This window comes from Ambystoma mexicanum, chromosome 9, assembly GCF_040938575.1.
Source record: "Ambystoma mexicanum isolate Mex_15411 chromosome 9, UKY_AmexF1_1, whole genome shotgun sequence".
NCBI lineage: Eukaryota > Metazoa > Chordata > Amphibia > Caudata > Ambystomatidae > Ambystoma > Ambystoma mexicanum.
Genome location: NC_090931.1, coordinates 326,234,715 through 326,249,255, shown reverse-complemented (window position 1 = coordinate 326,249,255; position 14,541 = coordinate 326,234,715). Strand labels below are relative to the sequence as shown.

The window sequence follows — 14,541 nt, the reverse complement described above, 5'->3', positions numbered from 1 at the left end:
ATAAATCCCTAAGTTGAATGGTGTCTTGTGCCCAAAAAGTCATAAAGTTCTTTTAGCAGAGGGGACAGAGTTCGGAACTCTTCCTGTGGTTGTGCAACATGTTCCAGAAGAGTTATCAAGGCTTTTACAGTTAAGTAAGGTATTTTTCTAACTTTTAGAACAACCTTTTAAGCAAAGAGTTCAAAAGCAAAGGAATTGAATAAATCAAAGTTATTCACAAACCTTTAGAATATAGGAGATGAGGGGGGGGGGGGGTTGGTGGATAGCTATAAGTATTGCAATTACTCACTGCCCTTACTTCGATTTTCCAAAGTGATTTGGCAGGTCGGCTGGCAGTCACTGGACTTAGATTGTACTGCCGTTGAGTCCAGTAGTAGATGCTCTGGCGGGTCAGAAGGAGTAGTCGGACATGTTAAGGATATTCTGACTTGCTTTTAAAAAAAACCTAGAAGGCGTCTTTCCCTACTGCTTGAAGGGTTTCCCTGCCTATCTAAAGGAACTAAAGGTGCGTGTCTGTCAAGTCCCAAAGAAAAAATGTCCTCCGTCCAAATCTAATTCTACCCAACCCTACCACTAATACAGCCAACTTAAACAAGGCCCAGAGAATGGCTTAATTCTCGTGTGATGAGTTTAGGGAATTCTCCCAGTGGTCGAAGTGAGCAGGAGCGGTGCTCCTACTTTTTTTTAATGACCTTTTACAGCTCCTGTACTTTTGTGTCTGGGAGGGGATGTGGTGATTGGGTTTGTGGGGAATGGGTGCAGGCCAGCAGGGAACATAGTTCCACTACTTATTGTCGTACACTTTGACCACTGAATTATCCCCTTATCCCCGAGGGAGAACCCCCCTCCGCCTGTGAGGCTAGGGAGGTGAGCCCGCTTCACAACTCCCGCCCAAGGGGTCGAGGCAATTGGGACCTCAGCGGTAGAGACTCCCCCTTTGGGGACAAAGACTCCTGTTCCTGTGAGGAACACACTGATGCCCTCCATGTGATGGCCTATATGGAATTATCTAACACTCCAAACCAGCACAAGCTCCATAATTGTGGCGATGAGAACATTGATTTCTACCATTACCAAACAGAAAAAGAGCCTTTATGTTTGTCAAAGACTCAATAACTGTGCAGCGAATGCTTAAAGAGGAGGACATGGTAGAGAGCGAGACGCAAACAGGTGAAGGTATAGGTACAGAGAATGTCTGAGGAAGGTGGAGCCAACGCAGGTTGTGCAGCCCGCACGGTTCCGAATTTCTTGGAAGAGAGGGGCAAGAGATGCTGAAGTCGGTGTGTGCGAGGAAAGGGAAACCGGGAAGACCAGAATGGAGATCCTGGTGGTGTGACCATGCAGGCAGAGAAGTAGGCAGGCTGTCCCCTCAAGTACGCTGATGCTACCACACCAACGAACTGACTCATGGGCTGAGTACCCATAATGATACTGAAACGTCGGGAAGGAGAAGGAAAGATGTCCGAAGTGGATGTCATGGAGAACAAACACTGAAACGAAGAGAAGGAAAAAGGTCCCGCACACCTACAGGTACCAGAGACGTTCCCCCTCGAGACTGAAGGTAAATGGCGGAACAGGAATACCAGGAAGGAAAAAGGGACTCTTGATGAGATCAGAGATACTCGTCCCAGTATAAATGACTGTGAAAATCCCATTCGTGAAATGGACTGTATTAATGTGATAAAAGCCTAGAATCTACAAAGAGGTAGAAAAACAATACTGGAATATCGCTACCTTTGGAAATGGGGGAAATAACTAGTCTAAGATGCACAAATTGGAACATGATGGAGGGAGACAATGGTGCACCAAAGACCAGAGGAGTCCCTAGGATAGACGGTTTAGAAAGAAGTCCTGAGAACCAAAATTTGAATCATAACTGTATAGAAATTCAAAGTCTCAGAGGAAACAACACATCAGAAATCTTAGAATCCTATAGGAAAGAGAAAAGGATTCTGGCCAGAACCAAGCAACCATTAATAAAAGGAGATAGAAAGACCATCAATCCCATCAGGGAGTTACAACTAATACAAGGGATCATGAGAGACTGTTTGAGAATTGCATACTAATCAGGAAAAGTGAAAGAAAAAAAGACCAGTGCAGAAGCGCAACCAACCGGAGAAGGGACTCATTCTCCTGACCTTAGTTTGATTATCCAAGTGGTAGGGTCAGTTAGGTTACCTCTGGACGGCGGACTGTTTTCTTTAGACATTTATACACGACTGACGAGAACCTTAGTAAAATAGGTATGGAATCCCCATAGTAATAGGGAAAGATGGGCGTTATTTTATTCATAAATCAAAACACACATACACGTGTCCTCCGTGTCTGTGTCCTTCTCCTGATCCGCCACACCTGGTACTCTATTATCTCCTTGTAGTCTTTTATATCAGTGTCTTTCTTGTGCTTGCTTCCTAACACAATCTTCTAGAAAAGTCTCTGTATATTGCCCTGCTTTATTCTTCTAGCCCATGCACAATATTCTTGGGTCTTGTACTCTCTTTAGTGATGCGTCTGTGACTACTTTGCTTGTGATATTGTCTCTCTTGCTCAACTTGTAGCCCTCACGTAATCTGTTAATCCACGCTTTCTCAGCTTGGATGTGATTTGATCCAATTTGGCATCTCCCCTCTCCTGGGTTCTTTAACTATATTTTCCACTGCATAGTCTTATCTCCTCCTTGTTATTACAGCTTTTTATGCCATGCTTTCTCCACTCTTCACCTTTGAATTATTTGGGTAATTTCCTTTCTTTCAGTGGCATTTGTTCCCTGTCTTTACTTACCCACAGGGTTATTCATTCTGGTCTTTGTCTGATTTACAAAGTTCCAATTAAACCGTTTTATATGTAATATCTTGTTATCGCTGTGATGAGTTTCTCTTTGTATACTTTTGCCCTGGTGGCTTCTCACTTCTCCCGTTCTCCCCTTTACCTCTGTATGCAGGATAATGTTCCAGGGCTTCTCATTTGCTCGGTATTTCTAGTTGGTATTTGCCTTCTTGTTCCTCTGTTTAACCGGTCTCCTTTTCTCGGCTTCTCTTCTGGCTGCTGCCTTGTACGGGTGCTGGCGTTGGGCAGCAGTTCACGCCCCTTCCTCTGATGGTCTCGTGTTTGGTTGGACGCCCTGCCCACCACAATATGGATGCGGTCCCACCACCACTTGGTACAGGATGCTGCTCTTCTGCTTCACAACCGTTTCTCTGTTGGATGTGCCGGGCCTCTGGTGTATTAAAATGGCCTTCTTTGCCGCCTCCAAAATTACAGGCTTTGTGGCTTGTTTGGGGTACACCTTTCCTAGGCGTGATCACGTCTGGGGGCTTCCCCTGCATACAATATTCTCTTGTCCTCCATGTTACTCTCCTCATCTCAGTTAAGTACACGTCTCTTCTTAAAGAGACATCATCTTTTCATTTTTAGGCTGGTTTGTTTCAGCATTGCTTTCAGCCAAATCTGCAGAGCTCACATTATTCTTCATAGCAGAGTTGCTTACAGGAACGGGAGTCCTTGTCCCCTAAGGGGGGGAGTCTCTCCTTGTGATGTCCCACTTGCCCAGACCCCTAGTAGAGGGTCTGCCAAGGGATGAATACCCTTGATTCAGCACAATGCCCAGGAGCTGCAGGTGCAAGGAAGATTCTTGTCAAGTTTAGCAGCAGAGTACAACCCTTTCCGAAGAAGAAATGTAGCAGGCACCGATGCAGGGCTCTTCAGGACACTCTACCAGATGGAGGGGAGCCGGTTCCAGTGACAGTCACTGCACACGGGCAACAGCAGGAGTCTCTCCACTCTCTAACAAAAATGGTCTTCCAGGACATGGTCCCTTGATGCTGAGAAGCTGAAACTTGGCTTGAAGGCGACTTGAAGGACGTGCTGGTGACCACTGAAGATCCATTCAAAAACTCAGAATGGCGACTCTTCTGGCATGGTAGCCCAATTCAGAACTGGTCGGTCCTCGAGGTCCAGGGACGATTCCTAAGGCTCGAAGCTGCAGGAACATAAGACGTAAAAGCTGTTTGGTCCCACCAGTCCAAGGGTTGAAGCAGCGCTGAGAGCCTTCTCAGATCCGGTGGTCCAGTAGGGCTTTCCCGGGACAGTTGCAAGAATGGTTGCCAGGACTCTTCATAAGTCTTCCACGGGTCTTCAGTCGGCTGCACAGCTATACAGGATACTTGGCTCCATTGCTGATTTTCTGGAATGGCTGCAGGACGACTCCTTATCCTAAATTAGGTATGTGCTCAAACTCAGCCATCCAAAGGTGAGGATTTGCACCACTCAATGAGCCAACAGTGGTCCAATCAGGAACCACTGTGGGTTTCTTTCATGCATGCACCCTAGACTTCTGCTACCAGTTTGTGGATTGAAACCAGACCGTCCCAACACACCACCTGGGTCCACACACACATGGCATGCACTAGCCTGTGAAAGCAGCAACCTTCGCAGGCAAATGCATGACCATATTGGGTATTTTCTGACTGGAGACGGCCAGAAGAACATTGACCAAAATGGACAAAGAACAAGCAGAAATTCTCGTAGCATGGCCATCTTGGGACACTAGCCACTGTTTACAAGACAAACAAAGAAAACACGATTTTGCATACTAATAATATGGAAAAAATCAGAAAAATGTATCTGCTGACACCAGCTTGTCTTTAGGCACATTTTAAAAGTAGCCAAATGTCCCACAATTAAAAGGCTAGGGTCATACAAAGGTAACCCAATTGCACAGTCTCTACTTTTTTTTTTGTTGCTGTGTCAAAAAGTTACCAAAACAGGTTAAAAGTAAAAGTCAAAAGGGAAACCGTTTCCCAGTACTGACAGTCTGAAAGACTAGTCAGTTTCCCTTTGACAAAAAGAGAAAAAAGGCCAGGGAAGGCTTCACTCATCTGTAAAAAGTCAGGACAGGTCAAAAGCAAAACTTCTGGCAGTCCATAGAATATGGAGAGGAAAGTTGCTTAAAAGAGAAATCATTCTTAACAGTGAAAGCCTGCAATCTCCATGGGATCTTAACATTAGGTTAGGGTAGTTGGCGATTGTGCGATCTGAGACGGTTCCTAGGACTCGCCAGGTGGATGACCCTGGCATGATGAAGGAAGGACCACCATATTGTGGAGGACCTTGGAGGATCCCCAGGGGCGATGCAAGCGAAGATTAGCAATGGCCACTCTGAAGAAACGGTGGAAGTCGTCCTTTGTGGCAGAAACGAAGAAGCTGTCTTGTAAGGCCCCTCTTCATGCTGGCGAGCTGCAACTGCCAGGGAAGATTTCTTGTTTCACAAGCTGAGGGTCTGCAGAGTCCAATGCAGCAAAGTAGTCCACAAGGAATCTGGTCAGCTCACAGGACGATTTGAGGACACTTCTGAAATCTGCCAATGGCAGAATCCTCAAGCAACGGGTGAGACTAGTGTACCCTCCGGTCCCAGGGGGTGGGGGATGGGATCGAAGCACTGATGCTGACCTTCTGGAGATCAGCAAAGGAGCAGAGCTTTGTCGAACGTGTAAAGACCACCATGCTGGTTGGCTGCAATGTAGAGTTCTGGGTTTTCAGCGAGATGCTCCTCTTGATAGGGATCTTGTGCTCTACTGTGATTTGGTGAATGGCTGCAAGTACATCAATGGTAAGGCTCTGTAACATTCAAACTCGCAGGTGCTGTCCAATCATGGATATCCTCCAGCTACCACATCTGCCCAGCAACAGATACTCTTTGGCTTGGATGTCGACTGGTACAAGGCAATCCTAGCCCCCAAATCCAGCCACAAACGGACACTGCCCCTTTGCCAAAGAAGGCTGGCGCTTTCCCCGGTAAAGGGCTTATCATATATGGCAAATCCGGTTCTGGAAGGCAGGAAGAAGGCCAAAATGCACGTTGGCTGAAGGGCAAGTGAAATCTCATGGCACGGCCATTTTAAAGTATATGGTACTAGAAAAAAGAACTAAGCGGTAAAATACAAAAATGCACATGAGGATCAAAAGAAACACTGTAAAAAAATCTGCTGCCACCAGTCCATCTTGGGAACATCATGCAAGTAACCACAACGTTACCAGAAGCAAAGTCATAGGCACACTAAGAATCTCGTCCACAATTCACTGTAAGGTGAAGAGTGTAGTATAAAACAAATTCAATGCAAAACAGTTGTCCTGCACCGATATCCATAGGGAATGAACAGTGCCACCAAAACATGAGCTTAGCAAGACACGTTAAGTAAAAAGTCTTCACTTGCTTTCAAAAGTCAGGATCGGTACAAAACAGCAAAAAGTGAGGGGTTCCATTGATGTCTATAGAGGGAAAGCAGCAAAAAGAACATCTTTCCTAACATAGGCCCTTTAGTCTTGCAAGGAGTGGTTAGCTTTATTTTATGCTTAAGGACCCCTAGGTGGTGGTTAGGGTCCTCTTTGGCACGTTTATCTTCAGTGGATCAACAGTAGTCCTACTTGATTGATCATCTTCTTGACAATTGAACCAGCCATTTTGCACTGGACAACTGGAGCAAATGAGGTGCCACTGTTAGCCCTTGCAAGGACTTCACAATTGATTGCCACCGGTCAGACACTTCTGAAGTTACCCTGCAAGGTGGGTCTGGATGCTCTGCTTGCCTTTGGAAATGTGCCAGAGTGATCCCATAGCAAGACCTATTTTTGTCATTGGGCTTATCTGGAAAATGAGGTGCTATACTTAAGGTTGGCAATTATGCATCATCAGTGTTTCACTTTGAATCCTATGTAGCTTGGCATGTTATCATGATGGAATGAATCCCATTCCCAGGCTATGGGTATATAATTCCTAAGCAACTTCTAAGGTATCTTAATGCTGTGACCTGGGAATGTTTGTCCCCTGAGGTTCCCCGGGACTTTTGACTTGGTTCCTGCCCCCAACTAATAGGGTCAAGACCAAAGCGCACTCCTAGAGGCATTCTGGTCCTGAATTTCATGCCTGCAACCTGCAATATCGCATTACTTATGTTTTACAAAATATACTGTATATATTTTCTTAATACTGTTGTTTGCACATGTCTTCTTTCTAAGTAATACTGTTACTCTAATGTCGGGGCAGAATTCCATTTTGGGCTTATGTTGTCCCTTTTAGGAAGTTTTAAAGATTTGAATGAGTATATTTCGTCTCCCTTAACATGCACCTGTCTCATAATTGAAGGAAGGAATAACTCCCTGCAGTATTAGGCCTGATCACTAAACCTCTGTAAGCTCTTCTTACTCTGTGTCTGCACCTTTCTATCTTTGCATGGGAAGGGCAAACTGCATTGCTCATCAAATCAGCTTTCGAAAGATGCTAAATTCGGTTGGTCGAAGTAATAACAAATCTCCTTCTGCAGTATTACATTCTTTAAGAAATCTAAAGTTTGTCTTTGCCCACAGAGAAGAACACTGTGCGTTTCGTTTGCGGAAATGGATTGTGGCTCGGTTAAGTGCCATCATTGAAAACATTAATGTAAAGAAGGAAGAGCACCAAGTCATGGACATAACCAGGTGAGTGGAGTGTTTGCTGATTTTGCTTTTGTTGCACTGTGGAGATCAGTACAAGAGACAGTCATGGATGCACTTGCATAACAAGCAAGGCAAAGGGGGATCTCTTTGCCAAAATGTGTTTGGATTGGAAGATAGGCTGTGTTCTGTTGACCGTGAGAGTGGTAATGATGTCACTTATGTTCACTTTAGACCTTGGGTCGAAAGGTGGCTTTGGTTTTGATGCGAAGTAGTGCCACACTAACTTTCTCACCATAATGGAAAACAAAGTCCAAACGATGTATGCATTGTTTTTTAGAGCCGCTGTTTCTATCCACACAATTCATTGAATGTCCGACAACTTAGTATATGTAGTAAAGCAGCACTTGTTCAAGCCCTTTCATTTGCAAACTTTCTTAACAGAAATCGCAAGTTTTGATGCAACCGATTATTTGCAACTTTTAGTTGTCTGCTTGGAAGGTTTTCCACTAAGCAGAGTGTAAATTTAATGTTTTTCCTGTTATCAGTCAACTGTGATGTTATGCTAGGGCATGTTGCAAATAGGGCGACTGAAATTGATGCAATTCAGCTGCCATGTTTTGTAAGTCTTTCCAGCAAAACCTATGCACAGGTGGAAGCTTTTGCTTCTCTTTATTTATGGCGATATTGTTGCTGTATCTTTAGAGGTTTGGCATGGTTGGTGGGGGAGGAGTCCTGTTTTTATAGTGTAACTCGTTTATATATGCATGCTCTGCATAGGCCGCCATCTAGTGGTTTGTCAATATTGCAACTTATTTACAGGGTTGATAACCAAAATTTCAGGATCGGGGAAGTAACACATACCTGATATAGGAAGTGACATCACACGATCTTTGGCCAAAATTACCACTCGGGAAGTAATGGCAAATGAAGCGATTTAATAAGTGTACAATCAATATTTGTAAAGCAGATACAATGCATTCTTTATTGCCTACTTTGTCAAAAAGGGTGCTGCCTCAATATGCCATGGATGCCATCATATGTCAAGGCCACACCAATTGGTGCCCAAACTTATCACACAATTCCTTTAATTTTATGGCAGTTAATGGCTCTCGAATGTAGTCCCCATATGATAAATAATGCTAATGTCCAAAGTGCATCATTGTATCCCTAAAGGGTGCAATCATATGCCATGTTAAGATTCATATGCTTGGTCTACTCCTATGAGAGTGTACAGTTCAGATGCTGCCATGTGCTGTATTGGTTCACCACCTAAGTACTGACATCCTATTTCATCCAAAGTCAGATGTGCCCATTCTAGTCCTCGGATACAAGGTATTTCCTCAAAAGTCCAGCTTCCATTGTGTGCACTTTAGAGGTGGAGTCCAGTGCCCCACTAAAAGCTCCACCCCCATCTTGCCTATATGTTTAGAGCCAGAAATTGAGACATGTGCAGTACCAGTGAGGATGCCTATACCGCAGAAAATTCTGGAAACAAGGTATCCATTGAGAAAACCCTATATGCATTCACGAAGTAGTAATGGCATTTTGGACAAGGTCCCGGAAGAAGTGTGAAAATGAGTGAAAGAAGACTAGTAACGTCATGCGGAGTATAGCTGACGCACCTAGAAAAGATGCACAAGGTAAAAGAACATAGATGTTCTATAAGATCTGAGGAGGTGTCGAAGGTGAGCAACATTTCGAGCTCAAGATGAAGCTCATGTTACAGAAATGCTGAAGAAAATGCAAATCAGTTTACACTTGAACAGACGCAGTAACGCCAGTTGACAGTGATTTTAAGGCGTGCTATGTAGTGAATAGTTTGCGGCGATGCGCCAATGTATATAGATAGGAATGTATAGAACCTGGATATTCCACGATCCACTTTCACAGGGCCTGAAACCCTGTGATTGGAAAGAGTTTTCAGTGTGGCGCTGTTGGAAAATTACTGATGGTAGAAGAGAAATTCAAGAAAGGCTTGGCTGGCCCAGCACCAAGAAGTCGAGGCCACCGTGGGCGTGGGTGTCCATCTAGTAGTAACATGGACGCGAGAAAGAAAAACTTCTGTTTGAGGTGGAATGGGAAAAACACTGAAGGCGTCAAGTTAATCATTTAATAGAATGAAATGCAGCAAGAAGCTCAAATGCTGTCTCCAAGTCACATGGTCAGATCAAAATAGACATTGGGTCGAGCTACACCGAAACCAAGAAGATAGTCCCTTTTAATTCTCAGGGCACAGAGAGCTTCTGCAAGGCCAAGTTCAAAGCCTTAATAAACTGGCAGACTGCAAGGGTGATGATTGATGTTCGGCTAATTAGGAGGAGGATCACGCTGACCTTCCCTGCACCTGGTATGGTAGGCTGCGTGTTGCTAGCATGTGGAATATTCCAGAAGGGTACAAGGGTGCCAGACCAATGGTAGAGGGCCATGTATCAAAGAGCCCTTGTAGTTTGTGTAACCAATAGTGTTGAGTATTAGTATGACACGGAAGATGATTTGCACTTGGGATGGCCTTAGTTGCCCACCTGATAATAGAGACCCAATCTCTTCCCCCGTCAGTATGGAACGTATACCTAGATGTTCCCTGTAAACCTATAACATCCCCAAGTAGGTTTTTGTAGTTTGGCACGTAGTGTAACATCCCTTATGACACGTTTTGACTATAAGAGATGTTTTTATAATATGGGCTGAGAGAAATCGAGCGAACGTCCATTGTAACTCCCTGTTTTAGATAATTGCAAATAAAACAGACCAAGTTTTGCCAACTTTCTGAGTCGGTTTAATTTGTATTTGTTTTATTTGTAACGCGCAACCTTCAGGCCCGGGGGCATTAGGGCGCAACTTAGACATGGTTACATAAGCATACATTGAGCAATGCAAAGTATTCACGGTATACAGCAATATACACATTTCCAGGATGTGAGTTCAGGGCATACAGCAATAAACATATTTCCAGGATGTGAATTCAGGGCATACAGCAATATACATATTTACAGAATGTAGATTAAGGGCAGGCGATTACCTGGGGCGGGCTACCAAGAACATGAGGTCCAAAGGTCAAGGCTGGCTGAAGAGCCAGGATTTGGTTTTAGATTTGAAGGCACTAAAGCATTCTTCGGATCTGCTGGTGAGGGGGAGGGCATTCCAAAGCTTGGATGCTAGGACGGGGAAGCTAGATCCACCCGCTTTTTGTATTTTGAACCTGGGAATAGTTAGACAGTGGGTCTGGGCCGTTCTTTGCAGGTGGGTAGGCGCGTGGCGAGATTGCCGGCTGCAGAGATACGGAGGGGCTTGGTTGGCTAGGCATTTGTGGGTCAGGCCTAAGACTTTCAGTAAAATTCTCTGTTTGACCGGTAGCCAATGTAGGTTGGATCTAGATTCCAAAATGTGGTGGTTACGCGGGATATTTCGGGCTGCTCTAATGGCGTTATTCTGGGTGATTTGCAGTTTGTTCAGATTCTCTTGGCTAGTTCCGAGGTAAAGGGCGCTCCCATAGTCAATTTTGGCCATAAGAGTTCTGGCCAGTGTGACCGTGTAAGTGGTGGTCAGAAAAGGCCTGCAAGCTGCAATGAGTTTGCAGGTGTATGCTGAAGACGATCTGACTGCGTTAGTTTGACGGGATAGAGATAGGGTGACGTCAACATAGACGCCTAGAGTTTTGGTGTCTTTCGAAACTTGGATGATGCCATCAATAGTAAACGATTGGTAGGATGGCTCAAGTTTACTAAAGCATTGCGTAGTGCCCAAGATGAGGAGCTCGGTCTTATCATTGTTAAGGCATAACTGGTGTTGTGCCATCCAGGCTTGGATGACCAGGTAGACATCGTTGAGGGCCTTAGTGTCAGCCAAGTAGTCTCCAGTGATGGGAATGAGTATCTGGGTGTCTGCGTAATTCGTGTATGAGACACCCAGATAGTCAAGTACATCAGAGTGGTTTTGTAAAAACATTGTAGAGCGTTGGCGACACACAAGAGCTCTGGGGGATGCCGCAGTGAATAGGGAAGGATCTGCAGCTGCTGATTGAGAGAAGACCTGCACGGATCTATTACTCAAGAATGATTTGATCCAGGCCGTAGCTGATGGCGAGAAATGGGCGGCCGAGTGGAGATGCTTGCATAAGATTTGGTGATTGACCAGATCAAAGGCCGCGGAAAGGTCGAGTAGAAGTAACAAGGCAAGTTTGCCGTTGTCTTTTAGCACTTTTTGGGTTTTTAGGTCTAGTAGAGCTGTCTCTGTTCCGTGTCTAGGACGGAAACCAGATTGTCTAAGACCTAGAAGATTGTTGGATTCCAGATGTTCTTGGATTTGCAGGTATGCTGCACGGTCAAGAATTTTTAACAGGAAGGGACGGTCGTAATGAGTCGGTAGTTAGTAGGTATGCTAGGGTCGAGGGATGAATTATTGATCAAGTAATTTCTGCATCCCCATCTATCTCCAAGTATTGAGGACCGCAAGGCTTCCTGTGGATAGCGGCCGAGAACCAAGATCTTGAAAGACAAACTAAGCAGGTGGCACAGGTCCCTCTTTCACGGAATTCCCCTCCCAGTTTCTACAGGCAGCTGAGTGGACCGAAGGCTAAGGTGGCCGGTTGAGGAGAGAGGATCCAGAGGGTCAGAAGCTGAAAAGTGAATGGTGAGTAGATTGAGAGAGGTGGCAAAAGTAATTGTGTATTCAATGGGGAGAAAGTAAGAGTGTTTGTGGGGTATTTGAGTTAATGATCAAGAGCGTCAATTAAAAGTATTTAGTTGCGGACAAGGAGCGATCCATAAGATAAGCCCAGAACCCTACTTTGAGGACATCTAGAAGGAGTCGTTTTAAAATCCGAACTGATATATAGGCTACAAACAGATCTGTTAAAGAAAACAATTCACACTCCGATCAGAGTCATTATTAGGGGCGAGAATAGCCACGAGGAGCGTAGGCAAGGATGTATTTGGGGCTGGCCAGTCTGTCTGTATGTTGTATGAGTTAAGGAAATTATGAAATGGCGAAGAGCGACAACAAATAGATTGTGGTAAAAGGCTATGAGTACATTATTTAGTTAAAAGTATTGATTGAACAGGTAGAATGAAGTAAAGTGAGACATAGAGGTTTGGAGCTGCGACGACGATTGGTGTATACTCATTGTATTTTTCTGAAAAGTATTTTCTGCGTAAAATAACGGTAAGTATTGACAGTCGAGTGTGACCAGTCATGATGAAAGATGTTACTCCACTCATGCACCTGTGTAAACAGCTGCCACAAAACACACACCCAAGCTTAAGCAATACAGTGCAGAATGGGTTAAGGGCATGGCAGATAAAATGTTCATGCCATGGCCACAAGGGGATCGCTGTCAAAACCGGTTTTACAACACATGACCACATACCTGCACGCAGCATACACGGGAAAGAAGTTAGAAAAAAGGTTAGCTAACCTACAGCTTTGGAAAATGTACCAGGAGGAAAGGGAAGATCTGCCTCCTGAAGACTGGATGCTCAACTAGTATAAAGAGGTGGGTGTTGAGCCTTCTGATCCCCCTACCGCACCTGAAGAAAATAGTGTATCCATTAAGGGAGCATAAAGCAGCATCAGGATACAATAATCCAACGCATAAGCCGCCTGCATATAGTAGAGACGAGAGTTCAGACAAAACTCCAGAAAGGGATGTGATCTCTAAAGTCCCACGGGACAAAGAGAGAAGTGAATGACTGAGTATGACTTTAGATATAGAACGAGAAATTAAGAAATGGAAAGAAGAAATGGATAAATGTGACGAGATAGCACTCATACAGAACCAATTGTTGGGCGGTTAGATATTGCTCAAACTTGATGGGAAGAGCATTGAGGAAGTGTACGGCAAGGGGAAGATCAAGACGAGCAAGATAAAAAGAATAAGTAACAAAAAAAACGATTGAGAGAATACAAGGCTAAAAAGAAGAGTAGACTAACTGCTCTTCCTGATACAGTTGCCCTCGTCTTAAAGGAGGAAAGGGCAGAAGAGCAATGAAAATATGACAACAGGCAGAGAGCAATTGGGTTAGAAAAGAGGAATAACAGAAATTAAGAGGGAAAAGAATGCAAAGACGCAGAGATGACGAGGTGCGTAGGGTAAATGAAAGAAGGGAACCGAAAAGGCAGGAAGAGGAAAGGATTAGGGAGGAAACGAAGAAAATCTGTTGAGGAAATGGAACAAAAGAGGACACGTGACATTGATCGCATTGAAAGAGAGCTAATGGAACCAAATCCAGTAGTGGCATGGGAGGAAATAGGAGTTCCTCCAATCACAAGAACCTATGCCAGGACCCTTTAGAGTAAATCTAGAGGAGAATTTTGAGATATGCTTTTTCGATTCCGTCTCCAATATTTCCTATCAAGAGATGAGGGCAAAGGGTGAATAGAGAAATGAAGGGAAAGGCTATCGATTTGAAAGTGTCCAGTCACGAGGCAAAGAGGGAGGCCTGTTCAGCCTCGAGCATAGAACCTTGTCTTTGGACATGCTGACTCTGAACAGAGCTGAGAAGGAAGACAGTCATAAGAGTTGGGGACAAGATATGTCAGATGAGGAAAGGGAAACCTTCTGTGGGGAGGAGGGTCGTGCGTGTGGCCCGAGGGGTGTTTTCAGATAGACAAGGAAGTGAGGTGGCCGGATTTGGACCTGCCTAAAGAAAGGACGCCAGAGCCTGTGGGGTGGCCAGAGCGACCTAAAAGGAGACTTCTTGGTGAGAGGGGCGACTCGCTAGAATGTGAGCAGACTAAGGTCATTACCAGGAAGAGGGCGATCAGGAACCATTGCCCCTACTATGGATAGGCAGACAATGGAAGCCGACTGCGATTTTGGGATTTCAGTTTTTCTTGTTAGAAAAAGGAGGGGCCAGATGGACAAGGATAACCTAAGGTGTAAGCTCCAGATTTTGACTTCGGGCACTGGAAAATGGATCTATGAATTAGAAAGAAATGACAGGAGGAAACCTCATTGGCTATCGGGGACATTAAGGGTCTTCTAGCAGCTATCCTTGGGGAGAGGGCTGACGACATTTGGACGAGAGCAGGATACGCAAGTGTCACAGCACAGAATACAGCGCATGACAGGGCGCTGTTTAAAAATTGTAAAGTGGCAGTCTGGAAAGCGCT

The 14,541-nt window shown here is 44.7% G+C and overlaps 1 protein-coding gene across 1 annotated transcript in view; it reads left to right on the top strand.

The window, feature by feature from the left end:
- The window catches only part of MYBBP1A (MYB binding protein 1a), a 1,153,837-nt gene that overhangs the window by 401,352 nt on the left and 737,944 nt on the right, over positions 1-14,541 (top strand). The window contains exon 10 of the mRNA XM_069614733.1: positions 7,363-7,473. Within this exon, the coding sequence (XP_069470834.1) occupies positions 7,363-7,473 (111 nt within the window). The remainder of the gene's footprint in view (positions 1-7,362; positions 7,474-14,541) is intronic.